The sequence below is a fragment of the Lissotriton helveticus genome, chromosome 7, assembly GCF_964261635.1.
Source record: "Lissotriton helveticus chromosome 7, aLisHel1.1, whole genome shotgun sequence".
NCBI lineage: Eukaryota > Metazoa > Chordata > Amphibia > Caudata > Salamandridae > Lissotriton > Lissotriton helveticus.
Genome location: NC_136068.1, coordinates 315,204,444 through 315,225,735, shown reverse-complemented (window position 1 = coordinate 315,225,735; position 21,292 = coordinate 315,204,444). Strand labels below are relative to the sequence as shown.

At 47.6% G+C, this 21,292-nt stretch overlaps 1 protein-coding gene across 6 annotated transcripts in view; it reads right to left on the bottom strand.

Annotated features, from left to right (window-relative positions):
• Nucleotides 1-21,292, bottom strand: part of MYBL2 (MYB proto-oncogene like 2) — a 230,784-nt gene that overhangs the window by 104,435 nt on the left and 105,057 nt on the right. For all 6 annotated transcript variants that reach the window (XM_078652136.1, XM_078652134.1, XM_078652139.1 and 3 more), the window contains one exon: nt 14,839-14,931. In XM_078652136.1, the coding sequence (XP_078508262.1) occupies nt 14,839-14,931 (93 nt within the window). The remainder of the gene's footprint in view (nt 1-14,838; nt 14,932-21,292) is intronic.

The window sequence follows — 21,292 nt, the reverse complement described above, 5'->3', positions numbered from 1 at the left end:
TAAGTGCGCTGCGACTGCTGCGAGGCACTTTGTGAAAACTCTTGGTGCTGATTTTAGTCCGAAGGCCAGTGTCGTGAACTGGTAGTGGCTTTCTCCAATGGTGAACCTGAGCATGTGCTTGTGCTTTCTGTTCATTGGGATGTGCAGGTAGGCGTCTTTGAGGTCTATTGTGACCATGAAGTCCCCGGTCTGCAATTGTGGGAGTACCTCTTGCAGGGAGGTCATTTTGAATTTTTGCGTTCTTATGAATTTGTTCAGGAACCGTAAGTCCAGAATGGGTCTCATTGTCTCGTCTACCTTTGGCACCAGGAAGTACGTGGAGTATATTCCTGTGTTTCTTTCCTTGAAGGGTACCCGTTCTATGGCCTGCTTCCGCAGGAGTTCCTTTGCCTCTTCCTGAAGACACTGCAGCTGCTTGCTTGCTAGTGCTTTTCTTTTTGGTTTTCTGCTTGTTGGCCTCCCCTCCAACTCTATGCAGTATCCGAATCGGATAATGTTGAGGATCCATTTGTCTGATGTGATGTCTCTCCACTCTCGTAGGTAAAATCTTAATCTTCCTCCCACTGGTGTCATGTGGTCGTAGGGGTCTAGTTTGTCTTGACCCATCTGTACGTGCTGCCCCCTGGGGCCTTTTTGTGGGCGGGCACACGGAGTTTTTTGAAGTCACTTAGAGGCGGGCTGCTGGCCCCCTCTTCTATTTTGTCCCCGTCCATTTCTCCCTCGAAAGGACTGGCCTCTTTGTTGGTACTGCCAGGACTGCTTCTGCTGACCATGCTGAGCCTGCGAGTCTGCTTGGTGCGTTTGCTGGAAAGCCTGGTGTGATGTACCTGGCTGGTTTCCGCCTCTCCCGCCGGGCCTCCGTGACGGGGTGCCCCTCTTGTTCCCTCTGAACTGCAATGCTCCCATGGATCTTGCTGTTTCGTTATCTTTTTTCAGTTGACTGAGCGTTTCATCAACTGTTGTTCCGAAAAGCGTGTTGCCGTTGAACGGTGTGTTCAGGATGCTGTGTTGCACCTCCGGTTTGAAACCTGAGATCCTGAGCCAGGCGTGCCTCCTTTCCGTGACACCCATCATCATGAGCCTGCTGGCTGTGTCTGCCCCATCCAGGGCCGTCTTAAGGCAAGAATTTGCCGCGTTTTTCCCTCTTCAACCAGTTTTTCGGCTTTCTGCCTGGCATCCTGGGGCAGGTCCTTCACCAACTGCCCCAGCCCCTCCATGATCTGGTACATGTGCCTGTTTATCAGGGCGTTGGAATTAGCCATGCGCCAGTGGGTCGCGGCATTCCGTTCGATCCTTCTGCCCACCAGATCCATCCTTTTGCTCTCCTTATCCGGTGGCGGGCCCGAGGTAGTGGGTACGTTAGCCGCCCTCCTTGCTGTGGCCGTGATAATGGAGTCTGCGGAGACCGTGCCCTGAATGTAGGCCGGGTCCTTTGTGGAATGTTTGTACTTCTTCTCAGTTCTGGGAGTTACTGCCTTGCATGTTGCGGGCTCCCTGAATGCTTCCTTCCCCTGAGCCAAGACGCTTTCGAGCATTGGAAGGAATTGGCTCCTCGTTTGTGTTGGGAGCAATGTTTCTAGAAGGAAGTCTGCTTTTTGCTTCTCTTCGTCGAGCTTGAGTTTGAAAGCTGCTGCGGCAGATTGCATCACCGAGTTGTAGGCCCCGATGTCGTCCGGCGGCGAGGGCCTCGAAGGGTAAGTGTCGACCACCTCCTCCAGGCTGTCGGTGTCGACATCTATGTAATCTACCTCCTGTAGGTCAGAGGGTGCCGACTCTGCGTCCGTCCTGCTTTCCTCTTCCTCCCCATAGTTGTAACTATCGTAGGGGTGTTCGTACTCCTGGTCGTCGATCACCTCGACGTCCTGGTCTTGTTCCTCGGCGACTTCGGCTATCTCATCTTCCTCCTCGACCGCCTCCACCACCGGTGGCTTGGTCTTGTGAGGGATCGTGAAGGCTTTCATCTTTGCGTCGAAATCTTTCTTCCGCTGCATGATGTTCTCCATTTCTGCCTCGAGGCGCCTTCTCTTCTTCTCCATCTCGGCCGCGTGTTCCGCGTCGGATGGGTCGGCCATCTTTTCGGCAGATGGCTCGTCGCCGTGCCTTTCGGTGTCGAAGTTTTCGACATCGAACCGGATTTTGGGTCTCTGGTCGTCGTCGTCAGTTTTGGGTCTTTCTCCCTCGGCGTCGATCGATCCTTTTCGGGGACGATTTTCGACGTTTTCTGCTGATCAGCAGCTCTCGGCGCCGGGGACTCCTTCACGGAGGATCCGCTGGGCCTGGAAGTAGTCGCGGACGCCGCCTTTTTTGGCGTCGGCGCTTTCGGGGTCTTGCCCTCGATTTTTCTAGACTCAGAGTCTCTCGGGTTCTTGGGGGCCGAAGAGTCTCCTACCTTGTCAGAAGTCTTCGTGTAATCGGTCTCTACGACCGTGTAGCTGTCGTCTTCGGCGGCAGCGTTGTCTTCTTCCTCGGAGGACATCCCCAGCTCGTAGAGTGACGGAGTCGGGGCCTTCCCCTGCAGGGTGGCGTGTGCTACCCTCTGCCTCTCTCTCACACGAAGGGTCTTCGGGGCGAAGGCGGAACAGGCGTTGCAGTCTCCGCTTTCGAGGTTCACCGGTAGGCAAAGGTTGCATACCGGGTGCTGGTCCTTCTGCGCGTACTTGTGGTGGCAGTTACGGCAGAACTTGAACGGCGTGTTGTCCATCATCGAGCGTCCAGGGCCTCCCTGGTCGAGTGTTCGTCGACGGTCGTCGAGGATCTCGATGAAAAACGCATTCTCCTTGCTGGTTTTTCGTCGATGAAGTCCCCTGTAGTCCTCAGATGACTTCTTCTCGTCTTTTCTGTATTTTCTTTCTTCTTTCTCCAAAAATGTCTGGAGCCCAAACGGGAACGATCCAGACCCGACCGCGGAAAAAAAGAATCTGAAGATGGCGCCCAAGAGTGGGAGCTTCCGCAGGAAGCATGCCGACGTCACCGGAAATACACCCAAGGGGGTGTTACGCCGACGCCCACCTGGGCTAAGAGAAAAAAAAAAAAAGAAAAAAAAAAAAAAAAGAAAAGACTACGAATCCGGACCCAACCACAAGACCGCGGAATAATGCACAGCATAGTGAATCCAGAAAGATTCACGCTGCAAAAAAAGTATTGATCCGTTGTGGTAACCTCGATGCACTTATCACCAGGCCATCTCCATTGAAAGCACATGAAATCACCAGGTGATCTCCATTGCAGGCATATGAAAACACCCATCATATAATGGGCAAAACCACAGGCAGCAAGACAGCCAGGTCATTAAGTTCCGCCCACATTCACCTTCCCAGGTCATAGCCATCATCCGTTTCAGAACGAGCAGGCATAAAAACAACCTCTCAACTACAAAGGAGCTGCAAGTATGAACAGGTAGGACAAAAAATGGACTTTGGTCTATTACTATACCTAGCAACTACTTCAAACAACAACCAGCACGCAATACACAGCTAATACTTATACATCATTGCTTTCTGTAGTTCTATCATGGAAGCATCAAACTAGTACCGAAGATGCTAAGCTAGAAAAAAAATTATGCATATAATCTGTGTCTTAAAGAACCTGGGTGTTTTACGGCCTCCACTGTCCAATTTTAAAATTAGCCTGTGCATCAACAAGGTTGTGAGGTAGCTTTTATATGGAAGACATCTGGGACATAGCAGTTAATTGTGGCACAGATTTCATGGTTGAAGAGAGATACATTTTGGGTTGGGGAGGATCCAAGTAGCATTCTATTCTTAGCACTATGCTACTTATAGCTTGGTGCACACTCAAGTATCCCATGTACATATATAATGGGCTTCAGAGGCAGTGGCAAGTGGTTTATTGTCAATTGGTTTAGAGCAAACAATAGTGCTAAAAGATCAAGTTACTTACCTTCAGTGACGCCTTGTCTGGTTGGGACTATCTAGCCAGGTTCCTTACCTTAGAATTGACAACCAATTGACTCCCTTATTTCAAGGGAAGAGTAAACATACACAAAATTACCATTCAAACATCCATACACTGAAACCTGTGCGCTGTAAAGATATCTGTCCTTTATTATAATAATGAAATCCTTGGACTGTAAAGTATCACAAAGCAATAGCTTCTAACAAGTATTCAATAACATCATAGAATAAGATACTGACAAACAATTCCAAATCTAAACGACATCATTTATATATAAAAACCTTTTGGTGGGGGGGGGGGGGGGGGGGGGGGGTTCTGGTTAAACTATTAATTTTCATCAAGTCAAAACCATTTAATTATTTATTATTCCATGAGTCAACGGCAAGCAATATCACAATATATTCAAGGGCAACGGTAAACAAAAATATCTCACTTATACAAATGCTAAAATTATATATCATAAGTAGTTGATGCAGCGTTTCGGTGGTGTGCGGCTGGTTTGTTTGAAACTACAAAGTGTTAAAAGCAATAAATATATATTCAAATAGAGAGTCCCTTCGAACAATACTGATTCTCAACGGTCACCATTTAAATTTTAGCGGTGAATCATAAAGCATTACTCTATTCGAAACCTGGCGAATAAAACTATCTTTATGCCTGCAGAGCCAATTTCTTTGATTGTTGGCCGGTATTCTTAGATATGGTGAACTTTTCTTTTCCTCTGTATCTTGGTTTTCTTTCCTATATGGGGCTTTTTTCTTTCTGCCCTCGTCCTCTTTTGACAAAGACCCGATCGGCAAGACGAGATTATTTACTCAGAGGACCCCAACCCGCGCTGTTTGTTGCATTACTACATGGTGGTGGTATTGTCCGTGAACACTTAAACTAGCCTTCCCTTGATAGAGGGTAGAAAGGCTTTCAATGTCAGCCGATTGCCCAGAGTTCCAGTAGGGTGATGTGAAGTACAGATTTTGCCAGAGACCAGAGGATCCTAATCTCCACCTCTCCCAGATGGCCGCCTCATCCGAGGAGTTACGTATCTGTCATCACGGTCAGATCTGGTTGCGGAAGGTGGAGGCTCTGCCGCTGACCCAATTAAGGTCATTAACCTCCGCTACAGATCTTTTGCAGTTCCCTCTGAGGTCTGGAACTTGTAGGAAAGATTGACCTATTGCTGCGCCCACTGGAACTGCAGGTCCCTCTGAAGAGTACGCATATGCAAGTAGGCTTAAGTCTCAAGCAGGATGGAGGGGGCCATGAGGCCCAACAGCCTCAGAGTCAGTGTAACCAAAACTCAGGAAAGTACCCTGAATAACCCTGGACTTTCCATTCAGGAGGATAAGCCAGAAACCGCACCAGGTCCTGAACAGCTATGTTGAAAGGAAGCATCTGAGAGGGAGTCTGGTGTGACTTCGGCACATTGATAGTGAACCCCGGCAAGGGCAGGAGGTCCACCGTAGTCTGAAGGTAGGAGACAACTTTCTGGGGCAAGCCCACATTCAACAACCAGTCATCGAGATAGGGAAAGACTGGTACCCCTGATTCCCGCAGATAAGCTGCAACCACGGCCATCACCTTTGTAAATACCCGAGAGGCGCTCTTAAGACCAGAAGGAAGCAAGCCGAACTGAAGGTGCTTGTGGCCCACATGAACCATAGTTAACTTCTGTGGGCAGGCAGGACGGGAATGTGAAAATCTGGTAGTCCAGCGCTACCATGCAGTCTCCCGAGTCCAAGGAAGATCGGAATTGAGAGAGCTTAAGTATTTTGAATTCCTCTTTTTTGAGGAGGAAATTGAGAGGGCGCACATCTTGGATAGGGTGAAGGGCTCAATCTTTTTTGGGCATCAGAAAGTAGCGGTCGACTTCTGGGGTCAGGTTGTGTCCAGCCCATATTGGACCATGAACTTGGCTGCATCGATCCAATCTGCCATAGCTTGAGAGACTATGGCCCAGGCCTTCTCCAGGACTATGGGGTCGGTTGTGTCCAGCCCATATTGGACCATGAACTTGGCTGCATCGATCCAATCTGCCATAGCTTGAGAGACTATGGCCCAGGCCTTCTCCAGGACTATGGACAGCACCGAATCCCACAGTGCATGGGATTAACTGCCAAACAGGCACCCAATCTGCCATAGCTTGAGAGACTATGGCCCAGGCCTTCTCCAGGATTATGGGCAGCACCGAATCCCACAGTGCATGGGATTAACTGCCAAACAGGCCCCCTGTGTTCACGGATTGCAGTGCCAGAATGGTGGAAGAAAACATTTTCTAGTTTAGGGTGTCCAGCCTCTTGGATTCCCGATCCATGGGATGGTAGGGAAAGCACCAGTATTTACACAGGAAGTGAAGGCTAGGACCACCAAGCTCTTCAGGGTAGGGTGTTGCATAAGGATATTAAGGTCCCCTGGGGCGGGTAGCAGGCGGTGGGCAATGGTCCTGTTCACAGGAGCCCCTGTGCAGGGCTTGGACCAGATCTCTAGCAAGATGTCCATAAGGGCTTCATTAAATGGGAGAAGAGGTTTGGAGGGGTTCCCTACCAGCCGAAGCACATCTGTCAAGATGTTAGTCTTGACTGCCACTGAGGGTAGGCTAAGGTCCAGGACCTCAGCCACGCTTTTAACCACCACAGAAAAAGAAGCTCCTTCCTCTGTAGCCACGATAGGAGGAGATCCCATGCCAGTATATTGGGACGTTTCCAGTCCACTAGTGTTTGCCAATTCCTCACACCAGTCCATGTTGAGGGTCTAGGCGCTGATATTATTCAGGATCCAGTGGCCCCTCCCTGTTAGACTTGCCTTTTTCAGCGGGTGTACTCCCAGAAATTTTGCCCTCCAGTTGAAGTATTTTTCGTTGGTTTTAAGACTCTGGGCACTTTACCACTGCTATTCAGTGCTAAACTGCATATGCTCTCCATGTAAAATTGTTATGATTTGTTTTCCATGATTGGGATATTTGATTTACTAGTAAGTCCCTAGTACAGTGCACTGTGCGCGTCCAGGGCCTGTAAATCAAATGCGGCTAGTGGGTTTGCAGCACTGACTGCGTCACCCATACAAGGAGCCTTTCAGAGAGCTCTCAGACCTGCCACTGCAGTGTCTGCGCGCAGTTTTAACTGCCATGTTGACCTTGTCGGGCCCTAACCGACCATTTTCTTACAAGTAAGACATCCCTTAAATAGGCCCAAGATACTCCCTTAGGCAGGGTGCAGTGTATGAGGAGGGTAGGAAATGAAAATTAAATTAAATGAAGAGATTTATAAAGCGCATGGATACCCGAGAGCGTCCCAGCGCTATAGAGCAGAGATTACTGAGAGAGGAATACTAATTTAGGAATCCTGGGGAAATAGGAGGGTTTTGAGAAGCTTACGAAACCTCAGGTAGCTGGGTTCGGTTCGAATCGTGAAAGGAAGTGCGTTCCACAGAATCGCCGCATTAACAGAGAATCAACGTCCTCCTGTTCGAGCCCTCTTTACTCTGGGAACGTTGGCGAGGTGCCCGTGAGCGGAGGGCCCTATTGGCCTTGTAGGGAGGATCTAAACTTCTCAGGATGGGGGTCCCTTGCCCTGTAGGGACTTGTGGACAATGCACAAGGATTTGAACTTTATCCCCTCACGTATTGGCAACCAGTGGAGGGATCTCAGAGCAGGTCTGGCTGAAGACCTGGCAGACAAGCCAGTGAGCAGCCTGGCTGCAGTGTTTTGGACGCGTTGGAGAATGTTAATGGTAGCTTCTGGAGCGCCCAAGAGAAGGGCATTACTGTAGTCCATCCTTGAGAGGACAACCCTTGGATGAGAAGCTTTCTCGAGTGGGGCGGTAGTAGGGGGGAGAATTTTTCGAGCTGAGCGAAGTAGGCCAAAGCATATGCCGGCCGTTTTTTTTGGCTTGAGCTCTGAATGAGAGGTCCTGTTCGAGCCAGACCCTTAGACTTTTAATTTCATTTTTTGGGGAGGGAAGAGCCCCCAGACAGGCATGCCAGATGGAATCGGCTAGAGATGGCAACTTATGTCCTAAGAGAATAAGCTCTTGGCTCCGTTCAATTTAAGTAGAGATTTACTCATCCAGGCATGTATTTCGGAAAGACAAGCGTGGAAATTTTCGGGACACTGATCCACTTGGGTGAGTGAGACGACTAGTTGGGTGTCGTCCGCATAGGTGACTACTTTGATCCCAAAAGGAATAACCACATCTTCCAGTGGGGACATATAAACGTTGAACAAGGTAGGGCTCAACGAGGAGCCCTGCGGCACACCACACTGGAGAGGGATAGGGTTGGACCGAGCGTTGCCTTCCCAAACCTGGAACGTTCGGTTGTTTAAAAAAGATGTCATACAAGATAGGGCTGAGCCCGAAATTCCCATATTCATGAGGCGCTGAATTAGGATACGGTGGTCCACCGTATCAAAAGCTGCACTTCGATCCAGGAGGATCACGACAGTTGATCCTCCTGAATCCAAGATGCACCTTGCCTCTTCGACAACCGCTATAAGGGCGGTGCCTGTGCCCTGGCCTGGCCGGAAGCCAGTTTGAGAGCTTCGCAATAGCTCATTGGTTTCCAGGAAAGACATGTACTGGTAGGACATGTACTGGTGTGTGTTACATGTTCTGATCGTAAAATACTGGGCAATTTGTCTTTCACTATTGAAAGGCTATCTGTCTCATAGGTTCACATGGGAGTTGCTTTGTAACATCTTACAAGCTTAACTTTCCATTGGGACAAGATAGAGAAATGGAGCTTAGGCTTCCTAAACTCAGAATTTTAAAACACATCATTTAGTACAGATAGTTTTTACATTATGAGTTTGAAAATGCCACTTTCAGAAAGTGGGCATCTTCTTGCTTAACCATCCTGTGTGGCTCTGCCTTTTGTGTATTCCCAGTTTGGGTTTAGAGTGACAGAAGCAGGGGATGTCTATTCACAGTAGACAGACACAAAGTGGGGGGGGTTGAATTGAGGTGTGTTCAGCCTTTCCTGGGTGACTCATGGCCAGCCTGACTAGACCTGGCTGCATTTAGGGTAGTGGGAGGAGTTGTTGCTTCCACCTGAATGGACTGTCACTGCCTCTGACGAAGCAGTCTCCACTTCCTGTGGTGAGCCTGGCCTGAGCCAGGCTGAACTGGTTTGTGTGTGCCAGAGGAACTTTGTTACTACCAACTTCGAAGGAAAATGTGGTATAAATATTTTGCCCAGAACTTTAGATTACTGCTGGACTAAAGAACCTGCCAGGACGAAGAGCTGGGAGGAGAGACTACCACTACTCTGTACTTTGCTGAGTTGGCCTGCAGTTGCTGCTTCTGTCTTAAGAAGGGAAAGGACTTGACTGTTCTTTCCGCATTCTAAGTACCTCCAAGGGCTTGATGTAGAGCTTGCCTCCTGTGGGAAATCAAAGATTTCAACATCTTCTGGGTCCAGGCTTATGGAACCGGATATTTCAGCTGCCACAGATGAAAAAGGTAACCAGACGCCGTCAACGACGCCTCTGCAGGCTACGTGACCTGCAGGCACCCCAGAGAGGACCACAGCTCTCTTTGCATTGCAACCCTGCTCGCACAGACTACGACGCCAGACGCTGCCACAGAGCCGCTGCTTGCACTAGGACCTTTGGGCATCACACTCCGCACCACCTCGCTTCACACTGCCGCCTTAGTATTCCCTGCAACACGGTCACCGACGCTGTTGTCTGCACCGCAACCAGTGGGCACCGCTTGTGGAGAACAAAGGTAATGTTTTACGAGTCATCCCCATAACCTAGCTGGCCTGCAACACAGCGGTCAGCCAGAACTGTTGGATTGGTCTGCTGGCAGGGAATCAGTAGGGACCACCAGATAGGAGGTGCATGGCCTCATAGAATTTGCGGTGTTTGCAGGGATCGCTCTGGCTCCCGAACAATCCGGGAGGGACGAAGCCAGCCCAGGCCTTGAATGACTACAATCCCTTGTCTCGTCAGAGGACTTCGACAGATGAGGAAAAGTCAAAGACCTCTTTGACTTCTTAGTCTCTTATTGTGGGACTCGCACAAACACATTTGACTGAGACAAAGAAAAGTGGCTCTGCAACCAACCCAGGGACCTCCCTCTCGACCAGGATCGAGACCTTTGTGGCATCATACGCCAAGCGACAAGGAGCTTGAGGGAACACTCCCTCAAGACCTTGGGGAGGACTGCACAGCAGTTGACGCATGTCTTTGTGTCATGGTTGCACTCTAGGCTCCAGAGGCAAACAAGATCCGGGTCAGTCACCAACATCTGTCGGTAAGTGCCACAGCAGGGCTTAAAGCCAGTTTTCCTAGTGGACATCTCTGCCACATCAGGAGAAAGATCTAAAAAAAAATCTAAAAAAAAGTCAGTCAAAAAAAGACTAGGAGTACCAATCGACAGATCTGCTTTGACTGCCGCGTAAAGAAAAGAACTGCCTATATAGGCACCAAGCACGTCACTTCCGGCGCAAACATCGCCAAGTAGAGCCGAACGTCGCTACTTACGGGCACACGGGGTACTGCTCACTATACTTTTCCAGATTCAGTCTGACGTCTGAGAATAATTCTAAGGTAACGAATCTGCAGGCTAGAAGTCTATCAGATCAACATTTTAATTGCATTATGTGTTTGATTGACAGAAGGAAATCAATGCATTAAATGTAGATTTGCTACCACCAAAGACAATGAAAAAGGAACAGGTAGGTAACTGTAAGAACATGCCCAGTTCCTAGTTTTAGATTTTCAGGGCAATGGAACTTCCTAGTGTAAAAGCAAGATGCACAAGAACAACTGGAGAGAAGTTCCTCCACAAGGCATCTTGACCTGCAAAATAAGCCTGGAGAATTATATGGATTGTACTTAAAAACGATACAGGCTTGCAGTGGGAACAGGCCACAATAGGAATCACACATTGTGAAGAGTTGCCTTTACTAATCAAACAGGGCGTAATATGAAAGAAAGAAAAAATGTTTGAGAGAAAATGTTGCTGGCCAACCAACGAGGAGGGATTTGGAGAAAAAGTTCGTAAGATGTTGTGAAGTCCCACCCTGCATTGTCATTCATTTGCAATACTTATATTTGGAGCTGGAAAGGGCAGCCTAAGCTTGATCTGACAATCAGTACAATGTGCTAGCAGCGAATTCTGTTAAAATGGTAAAAAGTGATCTAGAGGATAGTGACATATTAAGAAAATTCACTACGGAGCGTTAGCACAAGGGTGTTAAGAGGATGGTCCCGTGCAGCTAGCCTAATCTTTAAAGTGCTCCGGACTGCTTCTGTATGGAAATGCTGGATGATTTTGGGTCTGTAGGCTACCACTTGAGTAAAAGAGATTGCAAATCTCCACCAGTGCTTAACACTATCCAGGGTAGCATCTAAACCTTCAGAGCGAATTACAATAATCCATTCCACTTAGGGATAGTTGCCCAAAATTCTTCTTGTTGGTTCTACATGCAGATGAAGGGACCTGGAAGAGCCCTGGCCCAATGGTGCGCTGTACAGTCTAAACAATAGCCTAGCAGTTAACTCTGATTTCTGGAATCAACAGCCCCATGTCAGAACCTTCTCATTCTACCACCACCCCAGGTTCTAAGGATTCAAGATCAGTGGTCAACTATTTCTGTGAACCTTTTTAAGTAACTATCTTAGCTTTGGAAGTTAAGGCATGGGCAGCATACATTCTGGCCATAGGGTGTACAAGATCTTACCGCTTTCATCCTACAGGCAGTAGGGATTCGCCTCAGCAATAGTAAGGTAAACTTTCCATTTTTCTTGTTACAGGCTAGATTTATAGCTCCAGTAGATGAGGCATCATGAAGGGTGAATATTATAGTAGTTAGTAGGCATGCCTACACCAATGCCCAGAATGCATTCCGGTTTGCAATTCAACATATCTATTACTATAAGACATCCCCTATTGAAAATCAGTAGCTTAACACAAATTCATGTCGATGCCACTGCAATGGGGGCTAGAGAGAGCAAAAGGAATACTATTTTATATGGATCACAAAAGGCTAAACGTGATCATTTGCTCACATCCTAGATCACATGCAAAGTAAACAAGCATTGGCATTGCCAATAGGTCTCGCTTGTGGGACCTTAGAAGTATTTAGTTTTGCAGCACAATATCCGATTATGCAACAAGGATATTGTGCTGCAAAACTAAATGCTTATAAGGTCCCACAAGCGAGACCTATTGGCAATGCCAATGCTTGTTGGACCTTATAATTATTTAGTTATGCAGCATTTAAATGTCCACCGTCTTTGTTTCTGACCGCCCAGGGGGAAAGCAGAGGCATTCGACCTCAGTAGTCAGACACAATGCCAATCTTGTTAAGAGCTCACGCAGCCTGTGAAAAGCGATCGCCTAAACGAAAATAAATTCAGTGTCAACAATTTAAACCGCAAGTGTGCATGCATTTGGAATTTGGATCATTCTAGAGTGATCAACATGCAAAAATACTCCTTGACTTCCGTGATGAGTGGGAACTGGTCCGTTTGGGTCACATCATTGAGCTTCACGGGGGAAGGGTCTGTGTACTTTACTGTATCTACAAACAACTTGGATGTTGGGACACAAACCTGCTAGGGAGACACCCCCAGACCCTGAAATAATGGTAAAATAACCCAGAGGGATCCAGTGCTAAAATATTGCTGGATTCACAAAGATGTTGGCACGTCAAAGGTTATCTTCAAGGCGCAGCACCCGCTGCTGACATCTGATGTGACCTGCAGGCCAGCGTGGCTCCCCCAGAGATGCATGAATGTAAGCTGCTGGACTGAGTAAAAATAACCAATTGTTTACAGTGCTTAGAAGACGGCTGTATTAAGCGCTATGCAAAGAGCAAACACGCTCATTCCACGTGGCATACACTACAGGCGCTAGACTGTTGGGTGTTGCCGTTAGGCTGCTGGGGCTACTGTACAGCTGTGGACGGCTGTGGAGATGGCTCCTGGGCAGCAAAGCGAGCGTCGCTCCCCGATTGTTGGACTCTGGTGCATCCAGCATTTGTGCCATTGTCGGGGCCAGAGTGTGCAGGCTGGCATTGTAAAAAGCCTTGCGGCTTGTCCGTTCCCCTGGGAGACGACTTGGAGGCAGGCTTTTTTTGCTGAGAACAGAGGGAGGGGAAGGGGTCTTGAGTCCCTGCATCAGGGTTTCCATGTCTTGCGGAAGGATGTCCAGCTTGTTTAAGATCGGAGAACACAGATAGGCGCTCCACTGACTTGTTGGAGGGTCAGCCAGTTCAGCCGCTGATTGTGTCTGTATGATTGCTGTAGTTGTCGTAAAAGCTAGAGCTGGATGGAGTCCCTCCTGTCGAGGTGCTGAGATTGGAGGCTCTGACTGCTCTAAACTGCGATCACGTGCCATGAGGTGGAAATGTACGGCGCTAGGTCGGCTCGAGGTTCTGTTTGCTGTGCAGTCTGGAGTTGGTGCCATAGGGGTGTTCCCTATGCTATGCCAACATTGAGAGCATTTTTGAAAGCATACATTGTGAGAAACGGCATCAACGTCAGGAAAGGGGAAAGAGGAAGAGAAGAAGCGAAAAGATGTGTGCAAAATAAATACTGGGACGCGGAACTATGAATACACCTTAGTCATCAAAGAAAGAAAACTCACGGACAAAGAAAGTATGGAAAACAGGTCAAGAAACAAGCAAGGGGACACAGATTGAGAACAGGATCAAGTTAAGAAATGTATATACTATTGCCAAGAAGCAGTTCTGGAATGTTATTACAGGGATTAACGGCCCCGGGACAGTGGCAGCTGCTGAATTTTATAAGTGGTGAGGCGGTAATCTTTGAAACGAGTGTAATTTGTGAGCATGCCCGAAATAAATAGGCATAGCGTTTTTACACCAGTCCTTTGAGAATGAGGATTCTGAAATTACAACAATAATGGGCATGCAACATAACACGCATCTGCAATGCAATATGTCTCGCATTAGTGAGTGCTATTGACGCTGAAAATAAAAATAATATACTGAGAAATGTCTGAGCCTCTTCTTCCTTACTCTTGGACGTTGTTTGAACAAGCTGAAGGAGGAGGGGGTGCGAGGGATGAGGGAACACGGCCTGGGGGAAGCTGGCTGGGGAGGGGGAGGAGAAATGCAAGGAAGGCTGTGTGCGGCGTAATTATGGGAGGAGAAGCCGAGAAGCCGCGAGCACACGCTGGGCGAAGCCCTTTGATGTGCTGTGTGGCAAATGGAGGGAGGCTGATGCGCGTTCATGTTTGAACACGTGGTTCACATGAACTGCATGAAAACGCCAGCAAAAAGCTGGTGGTTTCACGAGAATTTTCGCCACTTGAATTCTCGCTCCGCATGCGCATCGATAGGTCGCGAGACCTAAAAACATACAGGTCCAAAAGGTAAATTGCAGGAGAAAACTGTAGGAAGCTAAAAAATCCTCTTAAATAAATGAACATCTGATCCCTGACAAAGGGACCACCATTCAGTAACAAAGCACAAATCTCTGAAAAGGATTTGGCCCATGAACCAAAAAATAAAAAAAAAACTTGAATAAAGGCTCCACAATCATTTGGAGCTTACTGACTGGCAGACGATGCAACGAAAGAAAAGCTGTTGCAGGGGGAAAACAACATCAGAAAAAACATGGGCTGGCAAAAGATCATATTGTGGAGGACCCCAAGCAAAATACTCTGCCATTACACTTCTAGTTCATCTGATAGCTTCACAAACTTATATGGAAATGCACTGAATTCTATAGCTGCAACATAGAAATATATCTTCTCTTTTTTAAGTATTAAAAAAAAAACTTTGAAACGCAACCATGGAAACATGCATATCTGCTACAGGAATTTCAGAAGCAGCAGAAGTTATTCATTAACTATCTTGTGGCCCCAAGTTTCATCATCATTAACTAGACGAAATATGCAGATTTAGCTAGATGAATCATAGGCTTGATTTGGTGCCAAAACAAAAAGTTTCACCTTTTGATCTTCTTCTTTGGTCCATGGTCCCTTCACCAGATCTGGATTGAGAACCCTTGTCCATCGATGCTGACATTGCTGGTCACTTCGGTTCTAGGAAAGAGCAAACAATATTTCAACTGACATCAAGAACACAGATCTATGCAAGGATACTACAAAAAGCAATTGTTCATATACTTTAAAATCATACCCGAGGCAACATTAGTCAAACTGAGGTATCATAACATTATTACACATTTATCAGCTAATAGAATTTTTGTATATTGGTTCCACTCCCTAATAATTAATTAGTCATCAACCAATCTGGCCTAATTATCATGCAGCTTTTCTGTTTCATACAGTATCTGTATGAATAGGTACTGCGAAGGACAGAAGAGCCAGGACTAAAGGTACCATATGGTGAACCACAACGAAGAGTACTAGCTTCACCATTAAAGTAATTTTTCTTTGCCAGTCATTCTGCGCATATTCCTTTTCCAAACTGGCTGATTCCAAAGGCTTCAAATGCCTGGAGCTCATGAAATCCTACGCAGACCAAGCATTAACCCACGAGACCATAGAGACCTTCTGTTTAAAAGCTGCATCCATGCAAGAAAATGATAAATCATGTAGATGAAAGACATGAAGGTTAATTAGCTTTGCAAACAAACAGACTCCTGGCTCTTGACAGCCTTCTGCTGAATCAAAAGTGAATCCCAGGAGTAGGCTGAACACATTTCGTGTTTTGGATATGCAGACTATCAATCTGACGATAGTAGTTTTCACTATCTTGTTGACTACAAATAGAACAACATATGTGATAAAGAAAATCAGGCTTCTAAAAAGCCAAGTTGACTCCTAGCTAATAGATTTAGTGAGCTCAGAGAGAATACTCATATCTTCAAAATAAACTCTGGGTTCAAAGAGTGGAAGTGTGCATTCAGTCTATTTAAGACTTTTAACTCCTGATGCCCAGAGCCCAAACTATGATGGACTCTGAGCAACCAAGAACCCCTTAGATCCTTGAGCTGGTGAAAGTTGTAGCCTACAAATTCGAGTAGGTGTACATACCAGAGGTACTCTAGAAACTAGGGCCTGATTCCCAAAGGTAAACTTAGACGTTTGGTCTTAACTTACAACAAACGTCTACGTTTATGACTTTGGGAATTTACAAAGAGCATTTAGGAGTACTACCTTTAAGTCTGCACTTGGAGAAGATCTCCACTGCGTGTGTGGATCTAAATAGAGTATTCATAAATGTCCTTTGTGAATGCTTAAAGTTGTAAACGTAGACATTTGGTCTAGAGTGAAGACCAAACGCTTAAGTTTACCTTTGTGAATAGGGCCCTAAAGGTGCGGAGTGTCTTGGTGAAACTCTGGAAAATGCATTAGGGGTCACAAATGTCTGGGAGAGATCTGTCGTAAGGCGATCCAAGAGCCTGAATCCACAGCACCCTCTTCCTAGGCTCCTACTAGGATGCCATCACCGCAGTCCACTAAAGCCTCTTTCCTTTCACCTTTCAAACTTGTTAATAAAGTTAGCAAGGACCTCTCTGTCCCTACTCGAGGGAATCCTCAACCCTCTGTCCCTATATAAATCCTTCTTCTAATCTATGGACATGGTGCTGAGGTCTAATCCCATCCCAGTGTTTTACATTGTCTATGCGTGTAGCCTTTGAGCATAAAACAACTAGACTGATTGTACTACTGCCATAAATTGGAAGTAGCCAATGGCAATCTTGTATCCTGGCTCCTAAATGCTAGGTGCCCCACTGCTTGCAATCAATAGTCAGAACCCATTTCAGAGAGCCATGGGAAAACAGGAGTTACTGTACCCAACCATGGTGTCCAAGACCATTTACTCCAGATGTCCTTGGGCCCGACCTACTATGGATTCTGAGCAACTGGGTCAAGTACCCCTTCAGTACTTGGCTCTCAGCAGTAGGTGGTGTTGGGTGGGGGGAATCATGGGAGGGAAGTTTATTATAGGGGAGTGGACAGGGGCTCACAACAAAATACAGGCATTAGCAGCAAATACCAACCAAATAAATCACTTAAATGCCCAAAAAGTATTTTATTTTAAGCACAGTCAGCAAAAAGTGAAACACAAAATCGACAAACACTACTAAGGTCGAGCCACTAATGTTTCGTATGCAGTTCAGACCCCCACTTCTTCGCAATAATGTATATGGTCTATGCATTATAGGCAAAAGTGCAGGGTAAGCCCCACTAAGAGTCCATTTCAACTAGATTAGGAAGTTAACATGTTCCAGGTCCAAAGAGTTACCTAGCAAGCATGTTCCCCCAGGGCCGAATTGAGTCGAACTGTGTCTTCAAAGGTTGGAGGGTCCGACCTTCCTTACCTTTGTGTGCCACTTTGTGGGCGCTGGAGCGGCAGCAGCTAGTCCTGGTCAATGCGGTTTACTGTACATTCCCTTATGTGGCCTGTACTTGACTATCGCCGAAGGCCTTGCACACAGTCACTCACCCACAGTGACCGTGGGCTCCTCCTGCAGGAGGAGTTTTTGGCTCGTCCCACTGTGGTGTGGAAGGTGACGAAAGGTTCCGGTCCGGATCCCTCGTTCAGGTGCAATTGTGCAGGGGTTTATAAAAAGGCCTCAATCCTCAAGCGACATTCTGGATCAGGTCACGCTTCTGGCTAGTCCAGTTGACCCCCTCTAGCATATGGGGTCATTATCTCCACCGTACACGGGCAACAACTAGATCAGTACAGCAGATGCCCGCACAGCAGTCCCTCCTGGCAAACACGGATGCCAACTGTTCACCGTGCAAGGGCTATAGCACACTCCACACATCTATCCGCCCCACTTGGCATACGGGGGTCACTGATCCTTCACTGTACACATGCTCCAACCCAATCGACAAGCGTTGGTTACAGCTCACTTTACAGCAGCCCCTCCTGACATAAGGGGCTGCTGATGCCTAAATGCACACAGGGCCTGGCCACAGCAATATCCACAGCTCAATTCACAGCGGCCGTCTCTTGGCATTAGGGGGGGGACTGAGGGTCGCCATCTATGTCCTGCACATGGGCAACTATCAGATCAGCGCAACAGCCATTTCCTCACACCTTGTTAAAGGAATCCGCTCGACGGGATTACCCGCTGGAACTTGCTCCCTCCAATGTTCTCCTTGTCCTACAAAAGGCACCCTGGTCTTGACAAGCAGGCAGGAGCTGGTGCTTCAGGCTCTAGAGCCGGTGGTCTTAATCCCGGAGTTATGTCACCTCGCCCAGTAGGGAGAACAGCAGGCCTTCTCTTCACACAACCGGACTCGCTGCTTGACAGCTGATAAATGTTGGGGTCTAAAACTGCACTTCTTATAGTCCATTCCCAGACTTAAATGTGATCTAAGTAACCTCACACTCTGCTACAAAGGGAAACATTGCCATTAGCTCTAGGCTTAGTAGAGAAGCTGATTCGGTAGCTCCTATTACAGCCTCAAAACAAGTTAACACCACCCGCTGAGCACACTGGTTCTCTCAGAACTATTTCAAGAGCGTGCAAGAAACTAGAAATAGCTTAGCGGCACCACTACTGGGATCCCGACAAAGTCAACTATAAAAAGGCCTTGAAGGTTTACCATGAAAACCTTAAGAGGATATGCAGTAACTTCTATACACACTATATTAAGGACGCTGACAATGACGGGAAAGATTTTTTTTACGGATCCTAAACTTACGTGTTTGAAGCTCAACTGGCATTTGATGCACAGGCGTCAGCAGTGGTGAAAGCGTGCTTCTGGATTTTTCACATGCTTAAGATTCTCCATCTAGTTCCGCAGGACGCTCAAGTCACAATGGTCAGGTCTATGATTTTGTCCAGGATGGATTATGCCAATGTTCTGTACCTGGGCCTTCCAGAGTTCCTGACCCAGCGGCTTCAAATCATGCAGAATATGGCAATCCGCCTATTGTACAGAACACCGAAGTACTCATCAGTGTGTTTATACTGGGAGAGATTTCAATGGCTGCTAGTTAAACAACTTACAATGTACAAAACACTGACCTCTATGCATCAAGCCCTCCTTAATAAGGGGTTTATGTACCTTAATGAGAGAATTGCAGAATATTGCCCTGGGCGACCCCTGCACTCCAGTAAAGCCAGATTGCGGTCCCCTGTTTCAAATGGTGGGCAGGTTTTCCCTTCTCTGTTAGAGCAGCAGAGGGACTCATCTTGGATGAAATAAAATTTAAAAAGGAGTTGAAGACTCCTATTCAGACTTTAAGTATGTTAGGATTACAATGGCCCACAAACTCGTTCCCCCTTTGTTGCCTAAAACAGCACCGAGACAATCTGATGAGTAGCTGCTCTATAGAAGTACCAGTCATTCATTCTATCAGTGTCTGAATCTTTGAGGCTTATGTTGGGAGACTGTTTCTTCTGAAGTGCCCATTCCTCTGCTCTCTTGCTCTTGAAAGCAGTCTGTCACAGCAGAAGTGACTCCAAAGTTGATAACCACACAGCACATGCCATGGGAGTGACTAAAGTTCACACCTGGATGCCAACCATGGTGATAGATGTATCAAAAGGTTAGCCCAGGGCATCAGCTCTACTATTAACGAGCCCTTCATTCGCCCAATCCCTTCCTGAGATATGACCGGCCTCTTACTTGCGTACTCTATCTGAATCACAGAGCATCCTTTAAATTGTACGGGGGGTACCTGGCTTAAAGGAATGCAGCAATACATACATATGTCGGGGGATTCCTCTACTATCCTCATGTCTTTCAATGCAGCCCAGAGTCCCCCAAAATGGAACCAAGAGTCTGCCAGTGTAGGAAAGTAGGATTTGCTTCTTATGGTTACCCTAACTTTTTTCTAAATGTGATACTGTTTTTGACTAGTCGGACTGGGATCCTGCTAATCAGGGCCCCAGTCTATCTGCTTTCTCCCTAAACTGTTATGTTATGTACTTAGGCACACTCCAGATTGGATACTGGGGTACCCTGGTCAGTCCCTAGTATAAGGTACCCATGTACCCAGGGCTTAGGTACCCCAAAGGCCTCCCATGGGCTGAAGCATGTATTGCCACCTATGAGAGGTCATGCAAAATGGAACTACTGGCCTGCCAGTGTACCCGGTGTAAGTTGGTGCATGCACCACTTACTTGGATATAGTAAACCTATCTTAAGGGTCACTACTCTTAAAACCTATAAGTCACCCCTATAGCAGGCCTTAACAACCCTGAAGGCAGGGTGTTTGGTTCTAAGTGAGAGGGTGCCACTGCATGAGCAGGACACCTCTGCAGCCTACGGACTCCATTCTCCTGGGTTGTTAGAGCAGCAGCCCTTTACAACATACAGAGTGGCAACATGCAACCGAGTGATGACCAACTCTAAAACAGCTGAAAGTAACCCTATCGTGTTTGGTGTCAAACATTGTGGAATAAAGCCCTCACACCGGTAACCGGTGTGGGAGGTGCGATTCCACCCCGCAGAAGCGAGCTTTGTTGGGTCCCTGGTGTTCCCGGTACAAGCCTAGTCCCGGGCAGCACAAAATGGTTGCTGCCGACCAGACACGTTTCTGCCCCCCTGCTGCTGAGCCAAGCTCGAGCAGACGAAGGTGGAACAATAGGCATCCTGTCACAGGGAAGTGTGACCACCTAGCAGACAGGATTTAGTGTATTAGGGCTGGTGGGTGCACTTTCCAGCAACCAAAAGTTTGCATGAGGGGGGGGGGACTGTTTGTTCACTTCTGGAATGGGGTTAGGGGGCTGAGGGTGCTGAGCTGGAACGTTAATGGTCTCGGGGATAGGATAAAACGGGGGATAGTTTTGCAGTATTTGAAGCGACACTCCCCGGATATCGTTTTACTCCAGGAGACGCATCTCGTGGGAAATACGTGCCATGCACTGAATAGACGGGGCTACCGTTTGGTGGCCCACTCTGGATTTACCACTGGGTCGAGGGGGGCGGGCATCCTGGTTAGAAACTCCCTCCCCCCTCGAAATAGACGACACAGTGTTGGATGATAGGGGCCGCTATGCCGCTGTTGTGGGTCGATGGGAGGGGAAGACTATCTCCATTTTGTCTGTGTATGTTCCCCCCTGGTCTACAGTCCACCACGTTTTCTGATTTGGGCGGGGTGGTTCTGGGACTCCCCAATGGCCTGTTGGTAGTGGGTGGCGATTTTAATTCAGTCGTCAGTGGAGAAGAGGATCGTAGCCCTCGCAGAACCCTCCTCACGTCGCAGCTATGGCTGGGGAATTTTTTGGACACATTGGGTTTAGCGGATTGTTGGAGGCAGCTGCACCCTGGACAGCTCCAGTATACCTTCTATTCAGGAGCTCATGGTAGCCTCTCGAGACTGGATTATATCCTTGTACCAGCGGCACAGATGGTCTCTGTGAGGGAAATTAGGCATTTGGCTAGGGGGATCTCAGACCACTCCCCACTCTGGCTCACTATTGACGTACGGCTAGAGTCCGGGGGTCGGGTTGCTCCAATTAATCCG